General features: G+C 43.9%; 1 protein-coding gene across 2 annotated transcripts in view; it reads right to left on the bottom strand.

The window, feature by feature from the left end:
* ELOVL6 (ELOVL fatty acid elongase 6) overlaps window positions 1–26,539 on the bottom strand; it is a 390,580-nt gene that overhangs the window by 74,513 nt on the left and 289,528 nt on the right. For both annotated transcript variants that reach the window (XM_069630730.1, XM_069630731.1), the window contains one exon: window positions 25,129–25,280. In XM_069630730.1, coding sequence (XP_069486831.1) covers window positions 25,129–25,280 — 152 coding nt within the window. The remainder of the gene's footprint in view (window positions 1–25,128; window positions 25,281–26,539) is intronic.

The following is a 26,539-nucleotide window of genomic DNA, read 5'->3' as shown; positions in this document are numbered from 1 at the left end:
TTGCGACGACTCCTGATCTCACGCCCCTGGCAGGTCTATACCTTCACGGAGCCCTCAGCACCGTTCTCCCCGCGCATTGGATGCAACAGGAGTTATTTCTCAACCAACACTCTTCAGTGGGTAAGGGAGACAACATGTTAAGTGTTCATGTCGTCTGCGCCCCCTGGTGGACTCTGATGCGCTTTTAAGTAAAATTCTCAAATGCAATTTTTTTTGGTAAGTTTCTTTCAAATATATTTTCATTCACTTTCTTAATTTTCTTAATCATGTTGCTCTGATTTATGAAAGAAAGATCAAAGAATTCCTCCATTACTTTCATTAGATTTCATTGGCCATTATTGTTACCCTACAACAATTGTTTGGGATTGGAATTATCCACCCAAACCATGTTTTGGATTGTGTCTCTTCTTCAGGTCTGACAGGGTGTACTGAGGTGACCAGTCAACATGACCAGGTCCGGTTTAGTTAGGGCAGTGACGGCCCCAGGGCATGACCAAGGGGGGCCACGGCCACCCTTATAAAAAAAACACAGGCCCCCCACTGGCCTGCCAAAATTGGTGTGAATTGGTGTGCCACCCCAAGTGACCTCATCAGGCCACCCCTATGAAAACTGTCTGGCGGCGCCACTGAGTTAGGGGACCATACAGAGCAATCTCCTGTTGTACGATTTTCAGCTACAACAGGAATTCTGCTTGCTTCTTCACCTTTGATTTGAGGGCAGGTGCCATCTTCTCTTGTTCTCAGCTGTAGGACTAGCAGTCACGGGGCCTCGTTGAGAGATGAGTAATCGCTATTGAGGCAAAAAGGATGGCCGTTTGTCCACATTCATTTACTATGCATATAATGCTTTTACCTAAGCGCTGTTTATAGAACATTGTTAAATACAAGGATGGAAGGCTAAATTAGACTTCCTGGGATTCTAGCCTGCAACCTGTAGTTCACAAGAGCAAGTTCCCAACCCTCTGAGCTATCTCATCACCTTAATCACTAGTATGTAAATGGGAGCTCCTATATGTTACCTAGGGGACAAAGGACTGCATCATCAGGTAGTTCTAGGGAAGTGTTTTCTAAAAAATAATGATGGCTTTTGTGTGCCAGCCGGTTCTGAATGGGTGGCCATTAGTTCTAGGCCTGCTCCACAAGTCAATGCATGGCCACGCCTGCCCCTTCCTTCATGCCTACAAGTAAACATTCATGCCACACGCAGACTTGGTCTGAAAAGCTTTAGGGTGCAGGCTTTAATTACCTCAAAACATGTTGAGCGAATTAGCTTTGAAAGGTAAAATACATGTTCAATTCTTGTAAAACACTGTTCCTGTATGAATTCATAAAGTGAATGCATCATTGTAGCGCAGGCTTCATGTTCGGAACTTGTATGTCACAATTCTAATGAAATATAGAACTACCTCAAACATCTTCCTTGGCATGCATTCGTGAACAGTGTAATCACACTGCAACATATCATGGGTTCACAGTCATTTTGCCTAATAAATGATGTGTTCCTGGTCCGCTGGCCGCGCCCCCTTCAGGGCGGAAACATATGGCCACATCCCGTACATAGTCCTGTAGGGGCTGCTGCCTAGAAAGGGCCAGACAAATGGAGCTCAACAGGTAAGTATGGTAGGAGGGTGGACTAAGGGCAAGGGGTGGGGGCCACGCAGCGGAGACAGGAGGATGCAGGGGGGACCCCCAGAAGGGAGTGGGTCACATACAAAAGGCCGAATTTGCAGGTACAGCTTTTTTCTGCCAACAATCCACAAGTTCGGCCTTTTGAGGCCTACAGCCATAGATTAAAATGATGCCTAAAGGACATTACGCCACAATGACATAGTTGGTTCTTAACAAATGTTTTCATTTCATTTTGTTGATGTGTTATTTAGCCCACACATACAACAAGTCATTTCACGGCTCTTTCAGTGGGAAGATGGGGGCGTGAGGGTAAATGACAACTTGGGAAAAGGGTAGTGAGGTTAACAAAGGCTTGAAACAGACAAGGAATAACACATTCCTGTAAACTGGGTTAAGATAGGATAGCTTAGCTAAAGAACAAGGAGAAGGGCTAGGTCAAGTGCATGCAGTTCGGTCAGGGAATGTCCTACGTTATTGTTGCTTGTGGCCTAGATCTCGTTGGCTAGTGAAGGGCTAGTCAGATGTAATAGCTCAGATGCAGCCTCTCCGGGGTGGGTTATGAAAATGCTGCAGGGGTGATGGTGTTCTAGTAAGGTCCAGCTTGGAAATAAAGCACAAAAGGGAAGTCGTTTTTAAACATGTAAGTTTTCAACAAACGTTTTATGTAACATTGTCGCCTTCTCAAGGGTTGGGGTAGTTTGCTGTAGTATTTGATGGTATTTAGCTAGCGGTTCCTACCTACATGATGGGTTCACTTGAAATCAGGTGGCGTAAATCGATTCTCCTCTGCAGATCTAAGAACTCTGCTGGGATGGTAAGGAGTGATAAGGGCTGAAAGGTATTTAAGGCTGGTATTGTTTAGGCAAAGGTGGGCCAAGACCTTGGCTTGGATAAGAATTTCAAAAAGGAGCCATTGCAAGGCCTAGAGGTCAAGTGACCGAGTCACGTGATTTGACACACAAGGACATACTTGCTGCTCTCTTCAGGACTAATTGGGACGGGTGCATTTGACATATGGTCAGACAGGTGCATGTACTGTTACAATAACCCAGTTTGGATACCACCAAGGCTCTTGTAAGGGGTATCATTCGTGCCATTTCCAGGTATGGGCCGCTTTTGCTCAGTAGAAAGTATGCTTTGCTTACTACTTCCTCAAACTAGGGGGAGAAGCACAAGGCATCATGCAAGGCGTCACCTAAATCCTTAACTCCTTGGATAGGCGAGAGCTAGAACCTATGGAATCGCTTCATTTAAGTGGCAAGTTGGTTGGAGACTGGGAAATGGAAACGAGGTTTTGATTTTTAGAAGAGTTAAGCAACCGGTTTTTAGTGGCCATCCGTTCGTGGTCTGCCTGAGGGCAGTTAGTGATAGTGAACTGACCTTTGCCTGTTTTGGCGAGCTGCATATCGCCAGTTCGGAGCTTGAATGCCGGCGTGAACTGATCCACAAGCCTGGCAAGTGATGGCAGGTAACAGTTAAGTGCCCAGGAAGATAGAGTACATCTACGCGGTGCCGATATTTGTTGGATGGTGCGAGTAGATTTGAACTCGCCCAACTGTACGGAGGTAGTTGGCTGGGTCAAGGAGCATATTAGTCCTCTCTTCCCAATGCCCACATTGGCGTGAAGTCTATTCAGCAACATGTTATGCCCACAGTGTCATAGGCTGCTGACAGGCCCAGGAGTATCAGCATAGGAGCCTCAGAGCAACCATGCTGAAAAAAGGAAAGCTGCTTCATCCATGATTAAAAGCTCTGTGGAAAATGCACTCCCTAGTTACTGAATCCCAGAACGGAATTAATTTCAGTTTCATTTAAAAAAGGCATACAGCAATGTACAACAATTTCAGACAGGAAATCACTGCTAAAGCAACATTGAACAAAAATGTTTAGTTCCTTAAAGGGAAATCTTATCCTCTCACGGAGGAGCCACCTCGGTGGTGATCTTGTTGTAACCTTACACAGGAGGATATCTCAGAGGCAAAGCACTCGCCTTGGGAGCAAGACGACATGCAGCAACACAGGTTCGATCCCTGGGTCCGCTCTTTGAAACCTCTGGGTATTAAGTGCGTTATAAATAACCTATCATATCATAAATACAGATTTACGTGTGGTGTGCTGCTTTCAAACTGGAGGACTAGACAACAGTTTAGCTTGAAGTCACGGCCAATTGCTTCTATTTTAGAAAGAAACATTTTACATATTATCCTTAGCTCAGCACCTCTAAACCACTGGGCTGACATCTCATTACAGGCACAGGGGGAAAGTGTTTGCCTGGACTTAAAAGTAAAGAAAATCTAATGCTGCTGTGTTTGGACTGGCTCAGAATTCTCGTTGAGGTACGAAGCAGGGGCTTTAGAGGAAATGAAAGCCATTGGAGGTTTGGCAGATGGCGCTCCTGCATTGGGAATGCAGTGGTGGACGCACGCTTTGATACCAGAGGGGTTAATGGCTCCTCAATGAGCAATGTTCACTACCATTTCACTCATTTGTGGAGCAAGGAGGCACAATGGGTTCTGAAAAGAGCACCCGGGCCACCGACTGCCCCCAATCCCCCCCATTGCTCCACCATGGTGGGAATGATGAAACATTTGGCTTAAAGCAACCTTGGCTTTAATGGCCAACTCTAGCCACAGATGTAAAGAAATGTGCCAAAGTTGTGCAGACTGTATGGCAATCTTTCCAAGCGCACAGTCTTCACGTGCAATCACCAGAAAAGTTGGCCCAGGGGCCTGGTTTACATTGACTGGGGAAGAGAGTAGCCCCGACATTTTCCAGCCACTTTCCTAGGTACACCAAGCCTTACACCTTCACCTTCACGCGTAAAGGAGGTACTTGATGCATGTAACCCAGATTCTCTGGCATCGAGAGCCAAAGATACTGTATCATGGCATACATGAGTCTGAGTATGACCAGATGCATTCGATTACTTACCTTGATTGGGCTGTGGCCTTGAGGACCAGATGAGGAACAGGATGGGAACACAATATTTAGCCCATGTAGTGTAAACATGAAGTATATCATTTGATGGTACTCAATAATTGTATTTCGCTATTGATGGATTTAAGTAATGTGAGATATTGCTGGTGCACACAGAGTATTCATATAGTGAAATGGATTCAGGTGGTGGTAAACAAAAGGTTAAGGGGGTGGCCTTATACTTCATACACAATGTAATTTAGACACTTTTAATCTTACGATTTTTATTACTTTATTGATGGATTACACAAGGGCATTTGACATATGTGAAATGTGATATTTTTACATAATGGGTTTATGGGGAAAAACATCAATATAGCTGAATTTGAAATTGAAATTTGATTAGTTCACTTACCATTTAAATGATCACAAAGTTTTACACATGGAACCTTCAACTTACTGCAGCGATTTTTAGGTTTCTATATATTTATTTATTTGCTAGTATAAAATAGCCACTTGAGGCTTTCTATACATTAAAGTACAATGGAATGCAAAATAAAATATAAAATTAATGCATAATATAAGATAAAACAGTGCGATTCATGCTGCTAAGCTCCCCAGCCCTCTCGCAAGTGTAGAGAAATAGGTGCAGATAACATTGACTTTCTCCTCTGCATTAGGCAGCTCTACCATTGATTATTTCTGTGTCCCAGTGAAGTTTTGGGGGTGCATTGATGGGGTTTAAAGTGGTGGATAACATCTGTAGTGACCACTTTCCTATGACGCTCGATGTTGGGCTGGGACGTAGAGATGTTCCACTTGGACAGGTTTATTGGCCAGAGGTATCCTTGACCGCACCCAGAGGTAGGCTCAGGTGGAACAATGATAGGAGGGAGGAACTACTGAGAAAGACTGTTCGACCGAGTCCATATGAACTGGAGGCTGTATTGTCGGGGACTGGGAAACAGAATTCTATCTCAAAGGAGTTTGGGTCATTATTGTGCAATCTGTCATTGGTGTTTAGCCGTGCAGCAGTTGAAAGAATGGATGTACCAAGGACAGGCTGGTTTGACCAGGATTGAACAAGAGCCAAGTCTCATTTACTTTTAGCATTGACAAATCCTATGGCCACCAAACACTCTTTTATTCATGCAAGGTCCCTTTCAAGAAGGTTTCGGCTAAGAGAAAAAGGTTCATTGAAGATGAGGCATCAGACACATGGATCAGAGCTTCAGAGGTCAATGATGTAAAACTTTTTGGGCAAATAGTGAATTATGGCCCGTTCTACAAATTTAATCAGAAGGCCTGGGTCTCTAATATATCAGACCTGGCTTGGCTGGGCCACTTCTCATCTTTATACAGCGCACATCAAGGGCAAGTGAATTGTAGCCCTGTTACCTTGGGGGGAATAGGGTATAGCGAATATGGAGGAGGGGGCACTGCTGCAAGGATTTCTTTCTCAGTGGTGGAAATAACTAAAGCCATTGGCTGTCAGAGCTGCAATCGGGCTCCACTGGACTGACAATGTCCCAGCCAATTTGTTTGCCATGGGCCCGGAATTGTGGATCCCGGTTTTGAGCGAGGAGTTCAATGCTATTTGTACAGGGGGTGTGCTACTATCCAGCCAATATATAAAAAAGGGACAGTGGAATGTCGCTACCTCATATAGGCCCATCTAATTGTTAGACTCTCTCTTTAAAATCTTTGGCTGCGCTATTCTTGCAAGGCTAGAGGAGTGGTTTGTGGACAGTGGGGTCCTCTCGTTGGTGCAGCTGGGATTCTGGCTGAGCCTGGGTATGGCTCAGCAGTCTCTCAATCTTTATATGGGGATTTCTCATTTGATTTATATAAGGGAGGAGCCAATCTACCTGACATTCATGGATCTGAGTACGGCTTTTGACAAGGTCATCTGAGTTAGGTTGTGGGCCGTGCTCAGATCCATGAATTGCCCTCCTGCTCTGATGAGTCTCTTGGCACGATTGCATGACTCGACACAGGCATGTGTCAGGAGTGGTGCCAATGGGAGATGTCCAGGTCCCTTTAAAGTGGAGTCAGGGTTGCACCAGGGGTGTGTCTTGCCCCCCCTCCCTACTCAAATGGCTGTACATTAATGGCTTGTACAATCATTTTATGAGGTCCTCACCTAATGTCCCCAGGATGGGCGGCTGGCCTTTGCTGGTCTTGGTGTACACGGATGACACTGTTTTAATGGTGCGTACCCCAATTGCCATACAGAGGCTTCTTCCTGATTATCCATGCTTCATGGACAGCCGGGATTTGATGGTCAATGCAGTGAAGTCAGCAGTGATGACCTGCCATAGAGGGAGGGGCACTGTGAAATTCAAGGCAATGAACTTCAGGGGCACTCTGATTCCCAGGGTCGATACCTTTGAGTATCTGGGGGTCAGGTTGTCTTTTAATTTTGGCCCAAACTTGCATGTAAGCAAACAGGCTGCTTGTTTTAAGCAGGCAATGGGAGGCATCAGAAGGTCAATTGGTATGTTTAGAGCTAAACCAATTGACCTGTTGCTGAAATTGAATAATAGCAAAGCAGCTTCTGTCATCAGAGTTGGGATGGAGTTGTGGGATACTCTAATATTAACTCAATCCAAGTAACAGAGAACCATGTTTTCAAAAGTATCCAGGGCCTGCCGTCCTCTGCTCCAAATCTTGGGGTACATTTGGAATTGGGCTGTAAATCACTTATATGATTACCCTGCAGCCGTCTTTCATTGGCTCAGGTCACGGGGCAATGAAAAAGCAATCCTTTCCCACAAGTTGATTAACTTCATGATTGCCAAAGATATTGTCCTCTGTGTGATGCCTATTTGCTATTTTTTGCCCTGCCTATGAGAGAGTAAGAGGCTCGTTGTTATGCCTTTGCTACTTGAACTTGGCTTTGTGCAATGTCGACCCACATTGACTTTTCCATTATGGGTCAATTCTCCTTGTTTTGGGTGGATTCTCTTATCATGCCTAAAACAGCACTTTATATAAGAAAGCGTATGCTTAGGAATATGTAACGAAATGGGGTTTTGTATGGTTGCTAAAGAACTTGTGATATGACACCTGATATGTTTTTTAAAATGTTTTAATTTTGGCATCTGTATTGTTATGTAATATTTGTGTACTGTTTTTATGGAAAGTTTTGTACATTTCTGAAATAAATATTATGATGATGATTTTAGACAGTCAGAATGTTTAACATGCCTTTGATGCTGCACCCCATTTTCGTCATGTGATGCAGGATTGCAAAGTTGTTTCCAATAATGTATTTCCTGGATCCGTTCTAGGTCGCATAAATTAGTGAGGTCACCTTTTGCTCTTGTTCATTTCCGGACTGTGACCAATCCGTCGCATTCAAGCATGAGATTTTTGGAGGTTTCCGGCATCGTACTGCCACATAGGCTGCATGCTCTCATATTACTGCCCAGATCGAGCTGGGCTCCCATGATCTCTAAGGTATTGACCAGATTGAACTTAAAGCGTAAATATGCAAATACTATCAAATTATTCTGAACATTAATCTGGTAAAGGGGGTAGACGCAACGCTTACAGCGCAGTGTGAGCTAATCTCCAATGTATGACTTGGTGGCTCGACGAATCTCGCTTGCTTCTTGATCCACTGTGTAGATGATACTCTTAAACCGGCGTCTGTATCGTGGAAGCGAGGAGTAGATGGGAACAATTGCATAGTCTTTGCACTTAGATCTGGCCTCTTCAGCCAGAAGGCTTAAACGAGAGCCACCAAAACCACTAATGTTCATTTGAATTGCATTTGATACAATTTTTAGGAGTGGGTTGTCAGAGCAGGTCACTATTTTTCAAAAAAGGCCCATGCAGCGTAATTTCAACTGACCAATGATGCTAACGAGGCTCAGAGTATAATTCCTGGAGTGAAAGATTACTGGGACATTTTGCTAGTGTCTTAATACACCTCCCTTCTATTTTCTTTAGTTTGGCCACGTATTGTAGCACCAAAACTCTGCGCCATATAAAAGCATCAGCAGGATTATGGCCTTGTAGATTTTTAGGTTTTGTTACTCAGCTATTCATTAGCTACAGCGTAAATTTAATATGATGTAAGTTATTTATACATTTTGGAAAATCATACTATTTTAACAATATAACTCTGAGCAAGTAAAGGGTTTTGAATGATACTGTGTAGTGTGGTGCGTGCTGCAGCATACTACTGCAAGCTATAGAATGTTTACCCAGCTGGAACCTTCATGTGTGCTCAAGGTTCCAGGGTTGTCAGTTGGGGTTAACAGGATGGGAGATCACCAAGAAAGGATGCGTTTCATGTAGCTCCTTACCTCCCCTTTCCTACTTGTACCCTGAAACATTAAAGCTACTTTCTTATTTATAAATACATGAGTCTACATGCCTCCTGCTTACCTGCTCACCACACCAGTTAGGACACTACATACTGGCACGTTTTTGGAACAAAGGTCTTGTTGAACGTAAGGAACACTTTGAGAACATTAGATGGTTCCAAATGTATTTGTATACAGGTTTGAACTGTTGAAAGAAGATACCCTTTATGGTTTAATCGGCTGAATAGCGCATGGCCCAAAGAATGTTCTGGGGATTTTCAGATCTTGATGAAAATGTGTGGCTTGCGCACCTGTTATTTTATTCACCTAGGGTGTTAAGTCTGCCAAAACCTGTCTGACGAGTCATGAAAGATGATTTGTGTTTCATGGGATGAAGAGAGAAAGATGGAGAGGAAGTAAAAAGATATAGAGACCAAAGAGTAAGCGACAGAAGGAAAGAGACAGCGAAATAGAGAAAGAGAGGGATAGCATAAAATAATAAGGGCAATGGAGAGAAAAAGTGGAAGACATTGAGTGAGTGAGGGTGCACAAGGGACAGAGACCAAGTAGGCACAGTACAAATAAAGTAGGTGGGACATGAGCGTGACAAAGAAAAGCAGAATGTTTTGTTTACATTTTTAGGTTATCATTTCACAAATGTTGTCCTGGCAATTCATGAGGTGCATTATACCAACATGAGAGTTTTCTATACTCTTAATTCCCCCTTTACACTCATCCCACATCCCCGGCTGGAAATGTGTTTTTGCGGCTTCACTGCATGTAGACTCATAAGGCACTTACGTGAAAAGCGAGCCAGCTTGTATGTGGCCTGTTGGCCTCATATAAACCCAGCATCCCTTCGCCTAAGCTTTTATTCTTTTTTATTGACTATGTTTTTATATAGTTTTGTATTTAAAAGGGAATCAAATATTAAAAGGAGTTTTGGAAAAATACTGTAATAGACTTTGTAAGTTATTAAGAAGCCTGTGGTTACTAATTTTGCACTTTTATGTATTTAGCCAGTGATCAAATCAAGTTTGAAAATGGTTTGCAACACTGTTGTAAACCTTGATGTTATGCTTTACAAAACCGTAAGAAAACTTTAAAACCTTGGGTTTAGAAATATGCAAAACATGGTAAATGTAAACTTTGCTCATGGTTTGCATCCTTGGAAACACTTTGCAAACAGAATGTACATTTATCAACATGTGTAAACAACAAATAAACTTGACATTTGCAAATGGTTTGCAACATTGCTGTAAACTGTTGTAAATCTATGGTTTTGCAATGGTTTACATATTCGACAAAATGTGCCATTGTTTTCATGCAGTGGATTCACAGTTAAAGAAGCATTGTCTCAGCCAATATTCTGGGCTTATGTGTAAGGATTGCACTGGACTGGCATCACCTCCCCAGGTACTCACGCCATTTGCCAGCTGCTGGCATCATACACCGAGGCAGTAACATCAATGTCATGCATTGGCGTACTGTGCTCTGGTGCTCACATCATACCAAGGTGTTGCTATATATACCAGGTAACACCATCAAACGCCCAGGTACAACTACCATTTCAAGGCTAGATATTTCTATCAAGCCCCCACCTGCTTGTGATGTTACCATCCAATTGTTTGGCAATCATCGACTTGAGGAAATGCCAAGTTCTACTATTCCCAGTAAGAAGAATGTCAGGTTCAACTAAGCCTTGCTAACAAAGTGTCATGCCACTTACCGGATGTTCTGCTTGGAAGCCCGGGCACTGCAGGGTCCCTTCCTTGTGCATCTATCCCAGATGGCCTTTTTCCCGTAATAGGGTCATACGGGATTCTGCTTCTCAGGGTACCGCCATAATTTCGACACTGCACAAGCGTGGACGACTGTGTTTGTTGTGTCGCGCATGCGCAGTCCTATGGGCTACGCAGAAGCATCAATTTGCCCTCCAAATCTCCTTTTCAGCCCAAGGAACCAGGCAGGTCAGTTAATTGCCTCACAAAGTGCTTTTCCAGCTCATCCTTACCTAGTTGGGTCACGCTCCATATGCTTCCTTAGTTCTTGCCTCGCTCAGTGTTCTCTGGTCCCTCCTTGCTAATTCTGCTAGCCTGAGCTCTCTCTCCTTGTTCCCCGACTAGCCCCACTGCCCTCTCTCTTGGGTCCCCTTCCCTTGCCTAGCCTTTCTTACCATTTCCTTCTTCTCCAACCTTACCTCCTTTCTGCCTGTCTGCCTTGGGTTCTGCTCGCCTCCTTGTCGCCCTCATCTGACAGCCTGTACCTCTCCTTGCAGTCCCTGTTGGTTGGTGCCATCTTCACATTCATCCGGATTCTCACACGTGGGACAACTACCTGTGCAGCTTACCAGAACACACCAGATTCAACCAATGCCTTCTCTGTAAGTGCTTGCAGTGCTCTAATGTCACGAAAATCAGGGAGGAGCCACCCCGTGGCATTGGAAGCCGACTCAGCACTGACCCCTGTCTCAGATCAAGGGGAGGGTGTTGGGTCTGGAAAACCAGATGCTGTGGGGCCGTATGTTTGCGGTAATGCTATCTGTATGTGTGTAGTACTGATGGAACTGTGATTGTGTAATAGTCTGTGTGCATGCACGTCTGTGGTGCAGTTCTGGGGTGCTGTGTGTATAGTTCTGGTCGTGGTTTGAGCATACTCACTGCTGGGGATTGCGTTTGTTTAGTGATGGGCAATTGTTGTGTGTGAGTGCATGCCATGCAGTCCTGAGGAATATTGCGTGTGTGTGTGTGTGTGTGTGTGGGTAGAGCTGGGGGTTCTGCATGTGTATGTGCTATCAGCAGTGTGCATGTTCATATATGCATGTGTTTGTGTTCCTTGGCCAGTATGTGTGGGTGTAGTGCTGAAGCTGTGTGCAAGCCTGAAGTGGAAGCATACTATGGTGGCATGTGAGTGTATGCAGTGATGAGGTTGTATGTGAGTAGTACAGTGTTGGGACAGTGTGAATACATATGTTTGTTGGTGTATGTGTATGCAGCGATGAGGTGATGTGTCAGTAGTACAGGGCTGGAGCAGAGTGTTTGTGTGTGTGTGGGTGCGCGTGTGTGCAGTGGTGTGGTAGTGTGTGTGCTCAGTGCAGTGCTCTGGTAGTGTGTGTGCGCTGTGTGCAGTGCAGCGCTGAGCATGATGTGTGTCTGGCAAGCAGTGCAAGGAGAGGGGTCTGCATCTAGTGCATGTGTGTGTGTGTGTGTGCCAGGCAGTGCTCTCTGCTATGTGTGTGTGTGCATGTATACATTGAAATACAATTTGAGTGTGCCCTATTGCGCAAGATCCCTATCCAATGATTTTAGATCAAATTAATGTTGTTTAAATTAAACTCAGCATTTCAATTATGAATATCCATTATGGACATAAGGACATAAGAACAAATTTGTCACACATACGTTTATTGTATTAGGAAGCCGACACGTGTTTCGAGCCCGAGGGTCTTTATCAAGGCCATAAGAAATTCATGTGTGATATTATGCTTGTCTATGAGATAGTCCCATGTGATTATGGAGTTCTGTGTCAATCCTGTGCTATTCTTATAGAGTGTAAAGATTTAGTGCGCAGCTTTTCTCGATACTTAATTTTTTGTATCCTTGGTCACAATGTTGCATTATATGTCTGTGTTCCGATCCTATGCACACAGTGGTTCCCTACTGTGGTGTCTTAATGATGTGGGTAAGTATTCTTAGTGGTTCTATCGCGTGCTTATTTTTACATGATGTGTACATTCATAGTTAGCGCCATTCTTGCACAAGTGTGCATACCACCGTGTTGGGCGTCGATATACCACATCGATTGCTATGAGTGGGTGTGTGTGTGTGTGTGTGTGAATTGATGTGCCCAATGCAGAACTCTGGGCAGTGTGTGTGTTCAGTGCCCTGCTCAGGGAAGTGTGTGTTCAGTGGCATGATTAGGTGGTGTCTCTGCAGAGCAGAATTTGGCACATATGCATGACTGGGTCTGTGTGTGTGTATGTTTGTGTGTGCAATGCGTGGACGGTGTGTGTGTAGTGCTGTTGCATTGAGTACATGTGGGTCCTGCTGTCCTGAAGGTGGTACGTGCATACAGAACTAGTGCTTGTGTGAGTGTGCATTGCTAGGGTAGAGTGCGCAGATCTGGGGCATTATTCATATGCATATGTGCACATTAATGTGTGCACAGTGTCAGAATGCATTAGGTTTGTTTTACACTGGAGAGTTTTATGCTAGACATATGTTGCCCATCCAGGCATATTTTGATTCTTGGCAAGACCTAAAATGCAAAGATGTAACACAGGTCTAGATGATATCACTGACAATAGTAAAACACGTTTTGCATGATAATTCAAACACAAATGCATGTTAGAAAGATATGCCTGCCTCAAACTATTTAATGAATGAAGCTGCCCTAATGTTGAAACCATGGCAACTGAAGTACATTTTTAAAGGTTTGCTAGGGCATTTGTTTTAAAGATTGCCAGAATAGGTGCTTGATTTATTAGTGCTGGCTCTTAGAGGTGGTGATAACCATCCTTATAAGGAAAAAACGAAAGATTCGTGTAGAAAGTATATGTGGGCCTGGAGCTCTTTCATGGAACTTACAGAGGGATCCGCATATTCCAGTCGCATGTCCAGTAGAAAATTCCATACGTTATGCAGAATGGATTCTATTTTTATTAGTTGCCTTTTTGAGGTTGCTCTGAAAAAAGGCTTGGAGCTGACTCAGATGGGCCATCCATCGGGGGTTTTACCCCCAAACCCTCCATGCCAAGCACTCTCACCCCACCCACCTTCTGAGCCTTGTCCTCTTCTTTCCCCGGTCATGGCCTAACCTAACCAAACTCACAATGTACTGTTTACCCCCTTTCCGGTGCTGCATCCCCTGCATGTGTCCACGCAAAGCACTTACCTGCTGACCCCTCCTGCGCCCCTCCCTCCCGTGTTCCCGCCCAGCTTGCATCTCCTCCGCCCTCTACTTCATTTGGTGGGCTTCTGTGGAGGGCATTTCATGTGCGAACTCTTTTGTGGGCAGTACAGAAAATGCAGTCCATAGAGACTTGCAACGGTAAATTGTTGTCACATTTAGGTGATTTCAAACTATAATCAGAGCTCAAGTCTAGGGTACACGTGGGTGCACGGAGTCCACCCACTTTTTTCTGAGGGGGGACTCAGTTCCCCCTAACTAAAATGAGAAACATTGAATGTCCTCTTTGAATTTATGAATTAAAGCCGGCCTCTCGGCTCAAAACGCAGTCGTCAGGTTTGCAGGGCAGACACTTCACCACTGCACAATACAACCTGATGAAAAATAACAAACAACTAAATGTGAAATGTCCCATTTTACGGCAAGTTCCAGGGAAAACATTTGTATTGGTTCTTGGAGTTTAAAACATGAACACCTTTTAACGTTTTCAAAAACACTTTTAGAGGAAAATATCGTCTCTTGGTTTTGTGTGTGTGCTGATCTTGTGAAAGTCAAATGCCATTCAATGCCATTCGTCCAAAGCCAATTCAATGAAATGTGCATATTTCACCTTGATATGCTATTGATATGCTATTTTATGGTGACGTCACATCCCATTGTGTTTGTTGATCAGTCCACCCACTTTAATTTTTAGGACTTGACCCCTGACTATAATGTTTTTGCCTGCAAAAGCGGTAAAGGGTTAATTGTAACCACTCAGCTGCTCATTATCCAAATTCTTGTAGAGTTGAATAAGAAGTTAAACAGCCATTTCTGCCTGCAAAAGCACCTGACAGAAAGGCAAATGGTTAATTGCAGCAATCAAGCATCTTCTGGGGTAACAAAAAACGCCTAAACAAATGTGCCTTCTGCCGCTTAATTTCAAAACAAGGCAGCATCCCACCACGCAACTCTGAATTGGCGTGACCCCCCCCCCCAACCCCGGAGGCCTGTCTACTGGGGCTGTTACCACGAGGGAAGAAACACATGACTCACTTTGCCAGGATGAAGGACTTTAGCTGTGTGCCAGCAAAGCGTCGGATTGCTATGACATGGAAGTCGAAAGAAGGACTCAATGTAAATGCCTGGTGGAGTTATTTATACTGATGGGCAATTGCCGAAACCTCAGTATGGCACAGAGCAGTGTACAGGGGCTTGAGAGAGGTGAGTGAGGATGTGAATGCATGCAATGCTCTGACGGAAACATGTTTGTCCCCTCGGATGATATGCCTCCATAGACAGTTGACTTATTTGGGTACGATGTGGGAATTTATGGTGGGACTACGGGCTGCCTCGATTAGCCACGTCTGCTGACCATATAGTCTGGTGGTTGTCTAAGGGCAGTGTTCATTATTGCCAGTGTGAGCAGTTTGTGTATCATACAGTTTACTTGCATTGTACCGGCAAGATAGCTCAGGGGCAACATGCCCGCCTTGGAATTAAGATGACATGGAGCAACACAGGTCCAATCCCTGGGTCCGCGCTTAGAAACCTCTGGGTATTAAGCGTATTATAACTAACATATCATATCATATGTGTTAACGGAATACAATTGTTTACAACAACAAAAAACTCTGAATTGAAGTGCCCAGCTGGTCGCATTCTTTTTCATTAAACATGTAAATGCTAATAGCAACAATGCCTTGTTTTGTAAAGAAATTAAAGGACCATTAGAGGCATTTGATTGATTGTTCTGGATTCATTTGAACAATGTTATAATATTTGAAAGTGTTAATGCTGAAACTATCCAAATGGTGGAGCATGTTTGCCTAGAGGAAATTCTTATTGTTGGCTTCTAAAGTGCTTCTTTTAATACAGGTTTGGACATGTGGTTAAGGGCCTAATTTATGGAACTTTTTTAGGGGGTATAAAGTAACTGTGCACTGGAGCAAAGTCACTTTGCACTGCCAACAAACACCCTGATTCACAGATAGGTGCAAAGTGACTTTGCACCATGCTAAAAGTTCCATGAATTAGGCCTTATGAGCCATTACTTTTAACCCACTTCTCTGCTCCAGAGGTATGATATGATATGATTGGTTATTTATAACGTGTTTAACACCCAGAGGTTTCTAAGTGCGGACCCGGGGATCGAACCTGTGTTGCTCCTTGTCGTTTTGCTTGAGCACGTTGCCGCTGACCTATCCTCCCGAGTGCTGTCCCGTTTTAGCGTGTGAAGAAGCAAATCAAAACATCATATTGGGAGAGATAAAAACTGGACTAGGTCAGACAATCCGTTCTGGGATTAATCATGTGTCTGGGAGTGGGAGGATGGACTAAAACTGATATTAGGAATGGACTAACAGAAGTATTCATCCAATCAGAGTGTGCCTGGCAGCGCCTTACTACAGTGAGGCAAATCCTGGCTCACTGGATGCTCATCAGGAAGAGAACAGTGAACCGAACTACTGCTACATCAGCAAACAAACCCAGCAGCTCACACTGCTGTATTATTTGGGTCACAAGCGACCTTACCAACTTTCAGCCAAAACTAAAACAAGGACTTGAGGTGATAAAATAGTGCAGTGTTTTTGCAAGGTAGCTTTTCAGCTTTAGACTTGAGGCCATTTGGAAACTTGCTTTCATAGGGGAAGCATTCAGTGTATTGCCAGGGCCTCGGTAACATGTTTTGGAGGTTATTTCCTGTCATGACGCTAGTAGCCTGAGGCCGCTACTTTGAGGCCCGAGACAAACACTGGAAGACAGGCTCCTCTGTGGACATTGCAATGAGCATGGCCTTGCTAACTGCCCTAACACCATTCCCAAAAAACAAAGGCGTATACCATTTATTTTCTAAGACAAGAGGTGGAGAAAAGAAGTTCAGAAAGTGAGTCACACAAATCTAAATGAGATTGATTACTTGAGTGTTCTAGTAATCAACATACACCATTTTATTCAAAGAACATGGCTTTCCTGTGCCCTGCATTCCATGTGCTTAGCATTTAGCATTCTAGTGGGTTTAGCTAAAAAATGAAGGCACGTGTGTGAATCTGTGTCCTCAATAGAGTTAGCAGATCGCCACAATGATGCAGCAGTAGCAAAATGCATTATTTTCATAAAATAGTACAACGCAGGAAATAATCTAGGAGAAATGATATTATATATTTGCATAGGTAACTAGTACGTTTTACAAACGGGAGATTTTAATCTTTTGTGCATGTTTGGCATTATTTGACTTGATTGGTAACAGGTGACAGTTGGTTGATAAGTGACAGCTCTGCTGCCATTCATAGTGCAATGCTGGAACTGTGGTCTCGGCAGGGGAAGGACTAGGTGGAATCATAATGCAACATTTGACAAGTGTTGCGGCTGGGGCATTCTAATAGTCTAAGGGCCTCATCACGAGTTGGGCGGTATCCCGACTATAATACCGTCCAACTGTAATAGAATTACCGCCGGATCATGGGTTGGGCGTTAACTCTAAATACCCAGCACATATGGGGCAAGATGAATCATAGAACACCCCGAGAATTGCTGCAGTTATTTTCTTCATGTGCACCAAAAAGAAGAATTCAAAAGCAGTCTGGTGCAGCACTTCTATGCTGAAAGCTCAAGATTTTTAACTGAAAAAGAAAATGTTCTGTGATTAAAATGACTGTGCACTGATGCTATTTCCGTCTTTTCAACATTACACAGTTTGGTTGCTGTTAATACACATTTATGCCCATCTACCTTCAGGTGGTACACCAGCAAAGGAGTGCATTCCTCACTGAATGGCATATGTGTCAAGTAAAAACTGTGAAAGAGCAGATAAATGTGTTTAAGGCCATGCAGCAAGTGTTTACTCTTGCAACAAAGTAACACAGGCAAAATTCCTCACAAGTAGCCCTCTCTCTCCCTTTGCTTATGTCAGTTTCAAAGAACCTTGTTTTGATGCGAGTAAAATCATGTTTGTAAAAGACCAGGGAAAGTAAAAATGAACCTGTGTTGTACTGCTCTGCAAAGCAGTGAGTGGGTATTGTACAAGTTCAATAGAAATAATACTGTGACATGCCCTGAAACAAAACTATATATGTTGGGAAGAAAATCTGCCAAAATATAAGTAAATTGTACTCTGTGTACTGTATTTTTCCCCACAAAAAGAACTTCAACATCATGGCTAGGCACAGAAATTGCTGCCAAACCTGTTCCTGCAAGGCAGGCACTTCTAAATGAATTAGCCCCATGGAAAAGGATGTTCCTTTACAACATACATGAATGGCCCAGAGGTGTGGGATGTGACGACTTCGTCAGACGGAGTGGAATTGCTGCAGCAGGAGACAAGGGACTGCCCTGGAACAGAGGTGTGAAATCCTCGGACACCTCTCCTCAGCTTCAAACTGCCTTGAATCAAAGAGCGGTCATAGCAACCCTTGGCAAAGCTGACCAGAGCATGACATGTGGCTGGGGGTTTGAAAGGACTGTCTACTTTTGGAAACAAAGCCAGCCCATTCTATTTCAAAGACTGCTCATATCATGACATTTATTTCAGTAATCTAAAGAAACAGTAATGTGAAATTATGACCATTTTAAATGTCATTTTTGCACCTTTAAAATAAGACATTGTAGATTTTTCTGACATGTGGTGGACGCAAACGCCAGTAAAATGTAATTTCTGGAGAAAGCATTCATGGTACAGTTTTGAAAATTAATGAAAATATGCCCAGTGATAATATGTATATATGTAAACAATTGTGAAATTTTAGGTGAAATGTTTTCCATGGAAATTGCGAAAGATTGCCAGAATGACTAAACAGCATCACACCGACTTGGGATTTGGAACAACACATTCCTTGTAAAATATGGAGTCTGTCTATGTAATTTTCAGAAGGTTAGCAACTGTAAATATAGGGGTTTTGTGTCATAACTGATTTTGGTAAAAGTAACTATGGCATAACAATGCACCTCATAAAAACACACACACTAAAACTGAGTCACTTCCTTCAGCCCAATCTGCTTACAGGGAGGCAGCGACAGTTACAGGCTGACCTGTCCGATTTAGCGGTATGTCTAGCTTAGTTCTGCCCACATAGTAAAAATCCTCTGATGTCATCTGGTCTATATAAGGTGGAGACATACAGACAGACAGGACATTCTAAAATCCAAGATTCAAGAAAATCCAGCATTCATAAATCAACATCCTGAGATTCAGACATTCCACATTCACTGTGCAAGATTCCAGATTCTAGTGCCAGGCCAGGGGTAGCTGATAGCAGGCCCAGGCTGAAACTCTTATCCAGAATTAAAGCCTACATAAATCCCAATAATTCAGGGAAAAGGGGGAAAGGCAGAACCCTTTTGGGATTATCCAGTGACCAGACCTGCATTGCCCAGTTGATGCACCCCGCTGTCCACCTAGACCAGACTCCGGTTGCCCCGCTGTGTCCCTAAAGGAGTGCCCAGCTGTTGCCCAAGTGACCAGATCGTTGTCCCATGTCCCGAGGCCTGGCTGGCTGTTCAAACTATTCCATTCAAGTTCTTGTTGTAAGTATTTCCCTTCCCCAGTAACCAAAAGACTGCATCCCTTGCTTTGTTACCTGGTATTATGTCAAATCCCATAGAAATCCTATAAATACCCTAGTAAAATCCTTAAAATTGTCAGAATTCTCTATAAATCCTGTCCTTAGGAAAATCAGTGTTAATTTCCATGTGTTAGCGCCATTCTTTCAAAATCATTTCAGTCCGTTGTCTACGTCCTTACTACTATTTGAAATAATTTAATTAATTCCCATATAAAGAGACACACGGTGTGAAGGGTTTCAAATTGCAAATTAACCTTTGTCACGGGCAGCGTTCCCCTTTTCGAGCCACTAAAATATAGTCTCAGTAAAACTTGTCACTTTCCTTTTAAAACCGATTTTCCCTGTCTAACTGCTTTCATTATAAAATCTGATTGCTGTTCCTATCAAGAATCCCATAAGGTCATCCATCCAAAGTCACCCTTTCACTTTCATATTATACCTGCTGTGTGCCTTTGTGCCGTAGCTTTAAAAACGCATTCCGATTTCGTCTGTTTAGGTAATTTTGCAAGCCGATTTGCTATTTTAAACCTGTGAAAGAAAACAATTGCAATTTTGCCACGTGTGATTCTTGCTGCACTGTGTTTCCGTCCATAGTCGATTTTCTAAATGGAATGCCCATTGTTTAGTACCTTGCCTTGTAGCTTGCAAGTTTTCTTGCTTCTCTGATACAGCCATACATATTCTTGCCTTATTCATTCAACCGCACATTCAGTAATTCCGAGTGCCATATTGCCAATTTTTCAAGGGAGCTCAATCCGATTTATACCTCCCATTCGGGGGTGGTAGGTCGGATTTTCAATCTGATTTTTACCTAGTATACCTGATTCCTTGCTACTCCACTCCGCCCACACCAAATTTGGTTAACAGGGGTTTGCAGGGGGAATGCTTAACTTTGGTGCCATTTGAAAGCACTACTCAAAAGTAATCTTGCTTTCTTTCAATTGTGCATTGTATATCCTATATTAGAAGGTTAAACAAAGTGTATTCTATAATTTTACTGTGGAATTACCACCACACTGGTGATTGCTGCCCTACATTGAATGTGTTTGATTTTTATTCATAATTAAAAATAAATACATATTTCATTATTACACACCGGCCTGGTTCATGGTCCATTGCGACACGGGATGTACGTTAAGGGGTGTGTGAGATGGGTTGGCTGCCCTCTCAAAGATCAATCCAAATTCATACATTTAAAAGAGTATTAATTGTGTGCTGCATCCCTGGCCAGTAGAAAGAGTCGGGCCAGATTACAGAAACTTTGCACCGGTGCAAGTGTAAAGTTGCACGGTATTAGCACTAGGGCAATGTTTGCCCTATTTTTAAAAACAGTGGCACACACTAGAAAACTACTGCACCATTACAAGGGCAGTTTGACATATTAAAAGCACAAGGGCAGAAATTTCTCTAGTGCAAAAAAGATACATTTTCACTACATTTCTGCACCAGGGCAAAGTTTGCCCTAGTGCTAATACGGAATGGTATTAGCACTAAGGCAAACTTTGCCCTGATGCAAAAATGCAACAAACTTTATCTTTTTTTGCACTAGGGAAATTTTTGCCCTGGTGCTTTCAATATGTCAAACTGCACTTGTCATGGTTCAATAGTTTTCTAGTGTGTGCCACTGTTTTTAGAAATAGGGCACACTTTGCCCTACTGCTAATACCGTGCACCTTTGCACTTGCACCGATGCAAAGTTTCAGTAATTCTGAAGCGTGACACCTCTTTAAAATCCTTACCAATCCTCTATACAGAATTATGACTATGGTCGTAAAAAATAGGGGAACGGTAAACAGAATAAAATAAAAGTAGTGGAACACTGCTCCTAACCATTCCCGCTCACTTCGATCACTGCCCTTAGCGCAAATTGAGCTGTAATTCTGATCATCTCTGGAATTGATGGAGTAAGAAGGCATTGGTGCAGGCTAACCAGCTGTACCTTGTCCCCTAAACAGTGGCGTGTGCAGATTCTTTTGACTGGGGTGGCCCAAGTGTGGCACTGACCTAAGCAGGGGTGGCATGAAGTACGAGCGCAAACACACATAATGATCATAGTTTAGGATAATGGGGTGGCACCTTAGATGGCAAAGCAGATTCCAGGGGTAGCACGTGCCCCCACAGGTCAAACCTCGGGCACGCCACTGCTCCTAACATAGTAATGTTTCCAAATTGATAGGAGGGGATGATGTTCCCATTGTCACTACTTCATAAAGTTTCCATCTCTATGGTTGCTTGAGAGTCACAAATAAGAAGACTCTAGGACCCAAGAAGTTGTTTGTTAATTTGAAAATATTATGATACATCTTTTCCATTTGAAACCCCTCTATTTATACGGGGGATCTATTTAATTATGATTTGGAGTGGGCCAACATCTTGGGGTGTGTGAGGTGTGAAAGAGAGGTCGTGTATTGGAATTTTGGGAGAACAAAGCAAATTTGTATTTCCAGAGGAACCTGTGCAACACTGGCTCTGTCACAGCAGACACGTTGATACCAGTCCTTTGCTCCTTAAGTTGTGAATGCAGCAAATGCAGATGCCAGGTGTGGGCACAAAAGTTGAAAGTAGGGCCGATGCTACAACAATGCATTTAAGACAGGGTGCTCAGGGTGTCTTAACAGAGGTGGCATATGGGTCCTATAACATATAATCTGACAATATGGTTAGGGGTAAAAAAAATGGCACTTTACTTTCAGCAGCGTAAGTCCTAGCGCCATGCTCTCAGCCCCCACTCCCTCCCTTTGCCGGACAGAAGGTGGTTATGTAACGATCTGTGGCTGGCATTAATATATTTGACAGGGACTCGGTTAGACAGAGCACTTTCTGAAATGCACTTCTGATCCCTTACACTCCCACAGCCTCACACTTACTCTGGAATTTGGCAGTTGCTACATTTTCTTTGTGAAATTTAGGAAAAGTCGATTTAAATACATGGCAAAAAAAAAAAAGTAATCTAATTTGTTGAGAAGCATAGAATTCCAAACCAGGCCACTACTTGAAATTAACATGCAGAAAATATAGGTGTTTTTGTAAGGTATCTTTAAGTTCACATTTGAACATTTTTACAATAAAAATTCCATCCAGTCTTGGATAAATCTCCCAAAGTATTATGGGTATGCCCAGAGGTTGGTTCCAAATTTGCTGGACGGTCTTAGAGAGCCAAGCTACACCTCCCTGATGAAGCCAAATGCGGCTGAAACATGTCTGGGGATGCTTGTGGACTTCGGCAGGAGGAATGTGAGGTAGTAGTTCAGGCTGGACTGCCGCTCTTTTGCAATGGGATAGAGACTAATTTGCATATGCACTTACCCTGACTAGCCTGGCGTGGTGTGCCTCCCTACTGAGCCTGGCTCACCCCCGTCCTCACACTTTAGCATGAGGTCCGGACCCACTGCACGCCCCAGCAGTTGCCCACCTGGTCTCCCCTTAGCACTTGCCCAGTCCCTGGGCCCCCTTCTTCCCCTTCTCCCCCCTCTGCCCCACACCCCCTCTCTCCTTAGCATTATCCCTTCCGCCCTGATCTGCAATCCCCCAATCCCGCCCCCTTGCACTTCATGTTACTGCACTTACACAATCAGAATGAGACAAGGCCAAGTAGAACCGTTATTGCTGTTTTGCTCCCCTGCCTCGGCCACCCCCTTTTGTCTTGAGGTGCCTTGAAACACCATTTGCTGTTTAGGTGCTTTATAAATACTCAAATAAATAAATACATTAAAGGCATGGCAGGCTGAAATTCGATGGTGTGAGATTTGCCCAGAGAAAGGCCAGTTGTAATGATTCATTCATAAGCTTTACTCCATCATTCTTCAAATTTACAATAAAACAGCAATATTAACAAGATGCAAAAAAAGTGTTACAAAAACACATTGACACCGATTCATGGAATTATTTGCACAGTAAATGAGGACATTGCGTGCCAATCCACACTCGCAACTCAGTTTGTCGATTCATGAAATCATCTGCATGTGACTTTTTTGTACTGGTCAGGGACTTCCTGCAGGCTCGGCACGTCTCGGTGAGTGGAAGAGTGCCTTGCGGGAGATACCTCGCAGAGTGTGTGCGTGGTCTGTGCATAGACCGGAGTTGGGGGCGAACAATCAAAATGGGCAAAAACAAGGGAAAATGTGGGTACTACGAGGCACGTCCACAGGCAGTCCATTGTACACCCACAAATGCGTATAACTGAGTGCATTCATGGATTGGTCCGCGCAACCTCTTCTCAAGGAAATGGCCCGCAATGCACTCAAACTATCTGCCACCCGAATGCAGGCATACATACACTTGCACATAGGAATCTCCGCACAGAGGTAAGATTGTGCATCAGATTTAGGGGTGCGTGCACACAGTCAGGGTTCGGATAGCACTTGCGGGTATTCGTAAGCAGTGCAGCAGGTGCAGGAACCATTTACGGGGGTTGGCAATCATGTGTACCGGAAAATGACGATTTTTACGATGCGTGGTATGCATGTTGAGAGGGTGCTGGAAATAGTTATGGAGAAACACACACACCTGCGCTGGGGTGCTGGACTTGTTGGAGGAGTATGCAGGCTGTTTTTCGGGGTGCATTGTGAAGCACGTGAGGAGTGCGCAAAGACCTGTTTCCATGCCTGGAATGGCTCTGCGTGTTAGCGTGTTGTGGGCATTCCGGCCAGAACTTACGCAGGTTACTTTGCGTGGACAATTCCATGAATACACATGGCGCGCAGACTGTCTTATGTGCGACGGGCCACACAGGTTAGTTATCGGCATGCAGGCTTTGCAGGATCTATGGGCACTTTCCCATGAATCTGGCCCATTGTATAGAACAGTCATAGGGGCTCATTACAAGTGAGGCGGAACGGGTTAACGGGACCCGCTAAAGGAGGCGGACCCATTTAACCCGTTCCACCTCATTACAAGCTCCCCTCGCGGGACCCGGTAAGTAACGCCTGGTCAAACCAGGTGTGCTTACCGGGTCCTGCAAGGGGAAGAGGGAGCAAACAACGGGCCGCTCGTAATCGGCCCATTGTTTGCTCCCTCCCCCATTCCCATTCAGCCCTATTGGGGCTGAAATGGGAATGGGGAAGGTCCAACCCGGGTTCCTGGAGGGAGGAATTACCGGGCCCTCCGAACTCGGAATGGCCCGGTAATTCCCCATTGTGGGAACCCGGACCCCATTTTGGCGGCAGCCATGCCGCCAATAGCGGCATGGCTACCGCCAAAATCGTAATGAGGCCCATACTATTGAACTACAAATACCGTACGAATTGAAACTCATTCAAAGAATGCATTAGGCATCGTTATGGGGAAATACATGTTCAGTGTGTTTGTATGTCACGGTGTTGTCTTCAAATCAACTAAAAAACTCTACATAAAAATGGGCAGTGAACCTTTATTGTTGTGATCAAAAAGGCGCCAAGAATGTATCCTGAGCATGAAGATATATTTAAGCTCATCCCATTCATGTAGGTCGAGACTGTTGCATTTTGAGGGATACAGAAAGTGCCCACAGAACAAAATGGCGTCAGGCTGGTTATCGCAAGTTGGCTGTTCAAGGCTGATAGTGTAACGCCAACTTGTGCCAATGCTAAGGGCAATACTGAACCTGGCTAATCAAACAAAACAACTGCATGCTTTACAAAATGTACGTACCTGCACCAAATGTCTGATCATAAGCTTAAAATTGCCCAGTAACACAGAGCGAACTGTTCCCATCCCCAAGGCTCTTGAAATGTGTTTTTTCATCAAAATCTAAAAATGTTGGCAGTTTTGCGCTGCTATAGTCACTTCTCGGTGGACATGCACACTAAGCAGAACAACGATAAAAGAAGAAAATTACTCACCTAGCTCAGGTGCTTTGCTGAGCACGAATGCATACGCCCAGAATTTGCTGACTGGTCCATAATAGAAGCTCTGGTCACACACTGACTGTTTCAGCCCTTTGGTCATCAGAATGTAGAGCATGTAAGCACCCGTTCGAACAGCACCAAATATACTTTATTTAAAAGGGAAATAGAAAAACAAAAGAGGTTATTAGTCCTTTGTGAAGCCCAGACCCCAAACTAACCCAATTCATGTTCAAGGCTAGTGCTTGTGACATAAATAAACAGGAAATACTATGCAAAGACCATGGGCTTACTCCTCCCCATTACCAATAAACTCATACATTGGAAGTGCAGAAACGCTGTCTTAACACATTTACTGCCACTTTACCACCACTTGTATCCTGCACTACCCCACTTGGAATGGGCCCGTGGCGTGTCTTTAACATTTTGTTTTACATGGGTAGGTACACACTGCTCAAAACCTCATTCAGGTAATCTTTACCTTGTATGTTTGCTTTATAATTACAATATACCCCTCGACTAGTTCTTAAAGCACAGGCAGCAGGCACCCCAGATTAACAGAAATGTACATATATCAATGCATGTAATTGTATTGTGTTAAATTGTAATAATCCAATTATGATATAAGGCCAATTTTTAAATCATGGCACTGATGCAGGCCTGCAAATTACTGGCCTCGCTTTCCTTACATCAGCCTACTTGTGACATCGGAATGACCTGTAAGAAGTTATTTCGTTTCAGCTACCATGGCTGGCAACAACAAGTTTTTTCAGATTAAATATATATTACATGCCATGTAGTTATGGTTAAGTTGCTGTTTCCATAGGAAGAGCACTTTTTGGGCGGCTTATAACTTCGCTCCCCCTGGATGAATCCTCACCAAACTTTGCAAAAAAAAGTGTATGGCCCACTCTGAATTTTTTTGCAAAGTTTGGTGAGGATTCGTCCAGGGGGGGAAAAGTTATAGGGGGGGTCCCAAAACTTTTTTTTTCCCCATAGACTGAATGGAAAAAATGTTTTGCTCGCGCCTACAGCCCAAACCGCTGGACGGATTTTCACCAAATTTGTGCTTTTGCAAATTTGGTGAAAATCCATCCAGTAGTTTTTTTTAAAATGACCAAAAAGTAGGTAAAAAAAATTAGTGATATCTGTATTCGCTTCGCGGACACACTTCCCTGTTCGCTCCGCGGACAGGACAGGGATTGGGCAAGCGGGTTGCGCGATGACCGCGGACATCTGACGTGCTCTCTCATTGGATGCGGTGAAAGCGTGCAGTGCGTCGTGGCTTTTCTCGCATGAGAGGCTTTAGGCTTTGTCAGGTCAGCAGGAGCAGGGATCTGCCGCCTGTACAGTAAGTCCCCCACCCCGCTCATGCCCGTGTCTGTCTCCTGTTCCTCCCACCCCCCAC

This window comes from Ambystoma mexicanum, chromosome 6q, assembly GCF_040938575.1.
Source record: "Ambystoma mexicanum isolate Mex_15411 chromosome 6q, UKY_AmexF1_1, whole genome shotgun sequence".
Classification (NCBI taxonomy): domain Eukaryota; kingdom Metazoa; phylum Chordata; class Amphibia; order Caudata; family Ambystomatidae; genus Ambystoma; species Ambystoma mexicanum.
The sequence above is the reverse complement of the archived record's forward strand: the minus strand, read 5'-3'. Positions and strand labels throughout refer to the sequence as shown.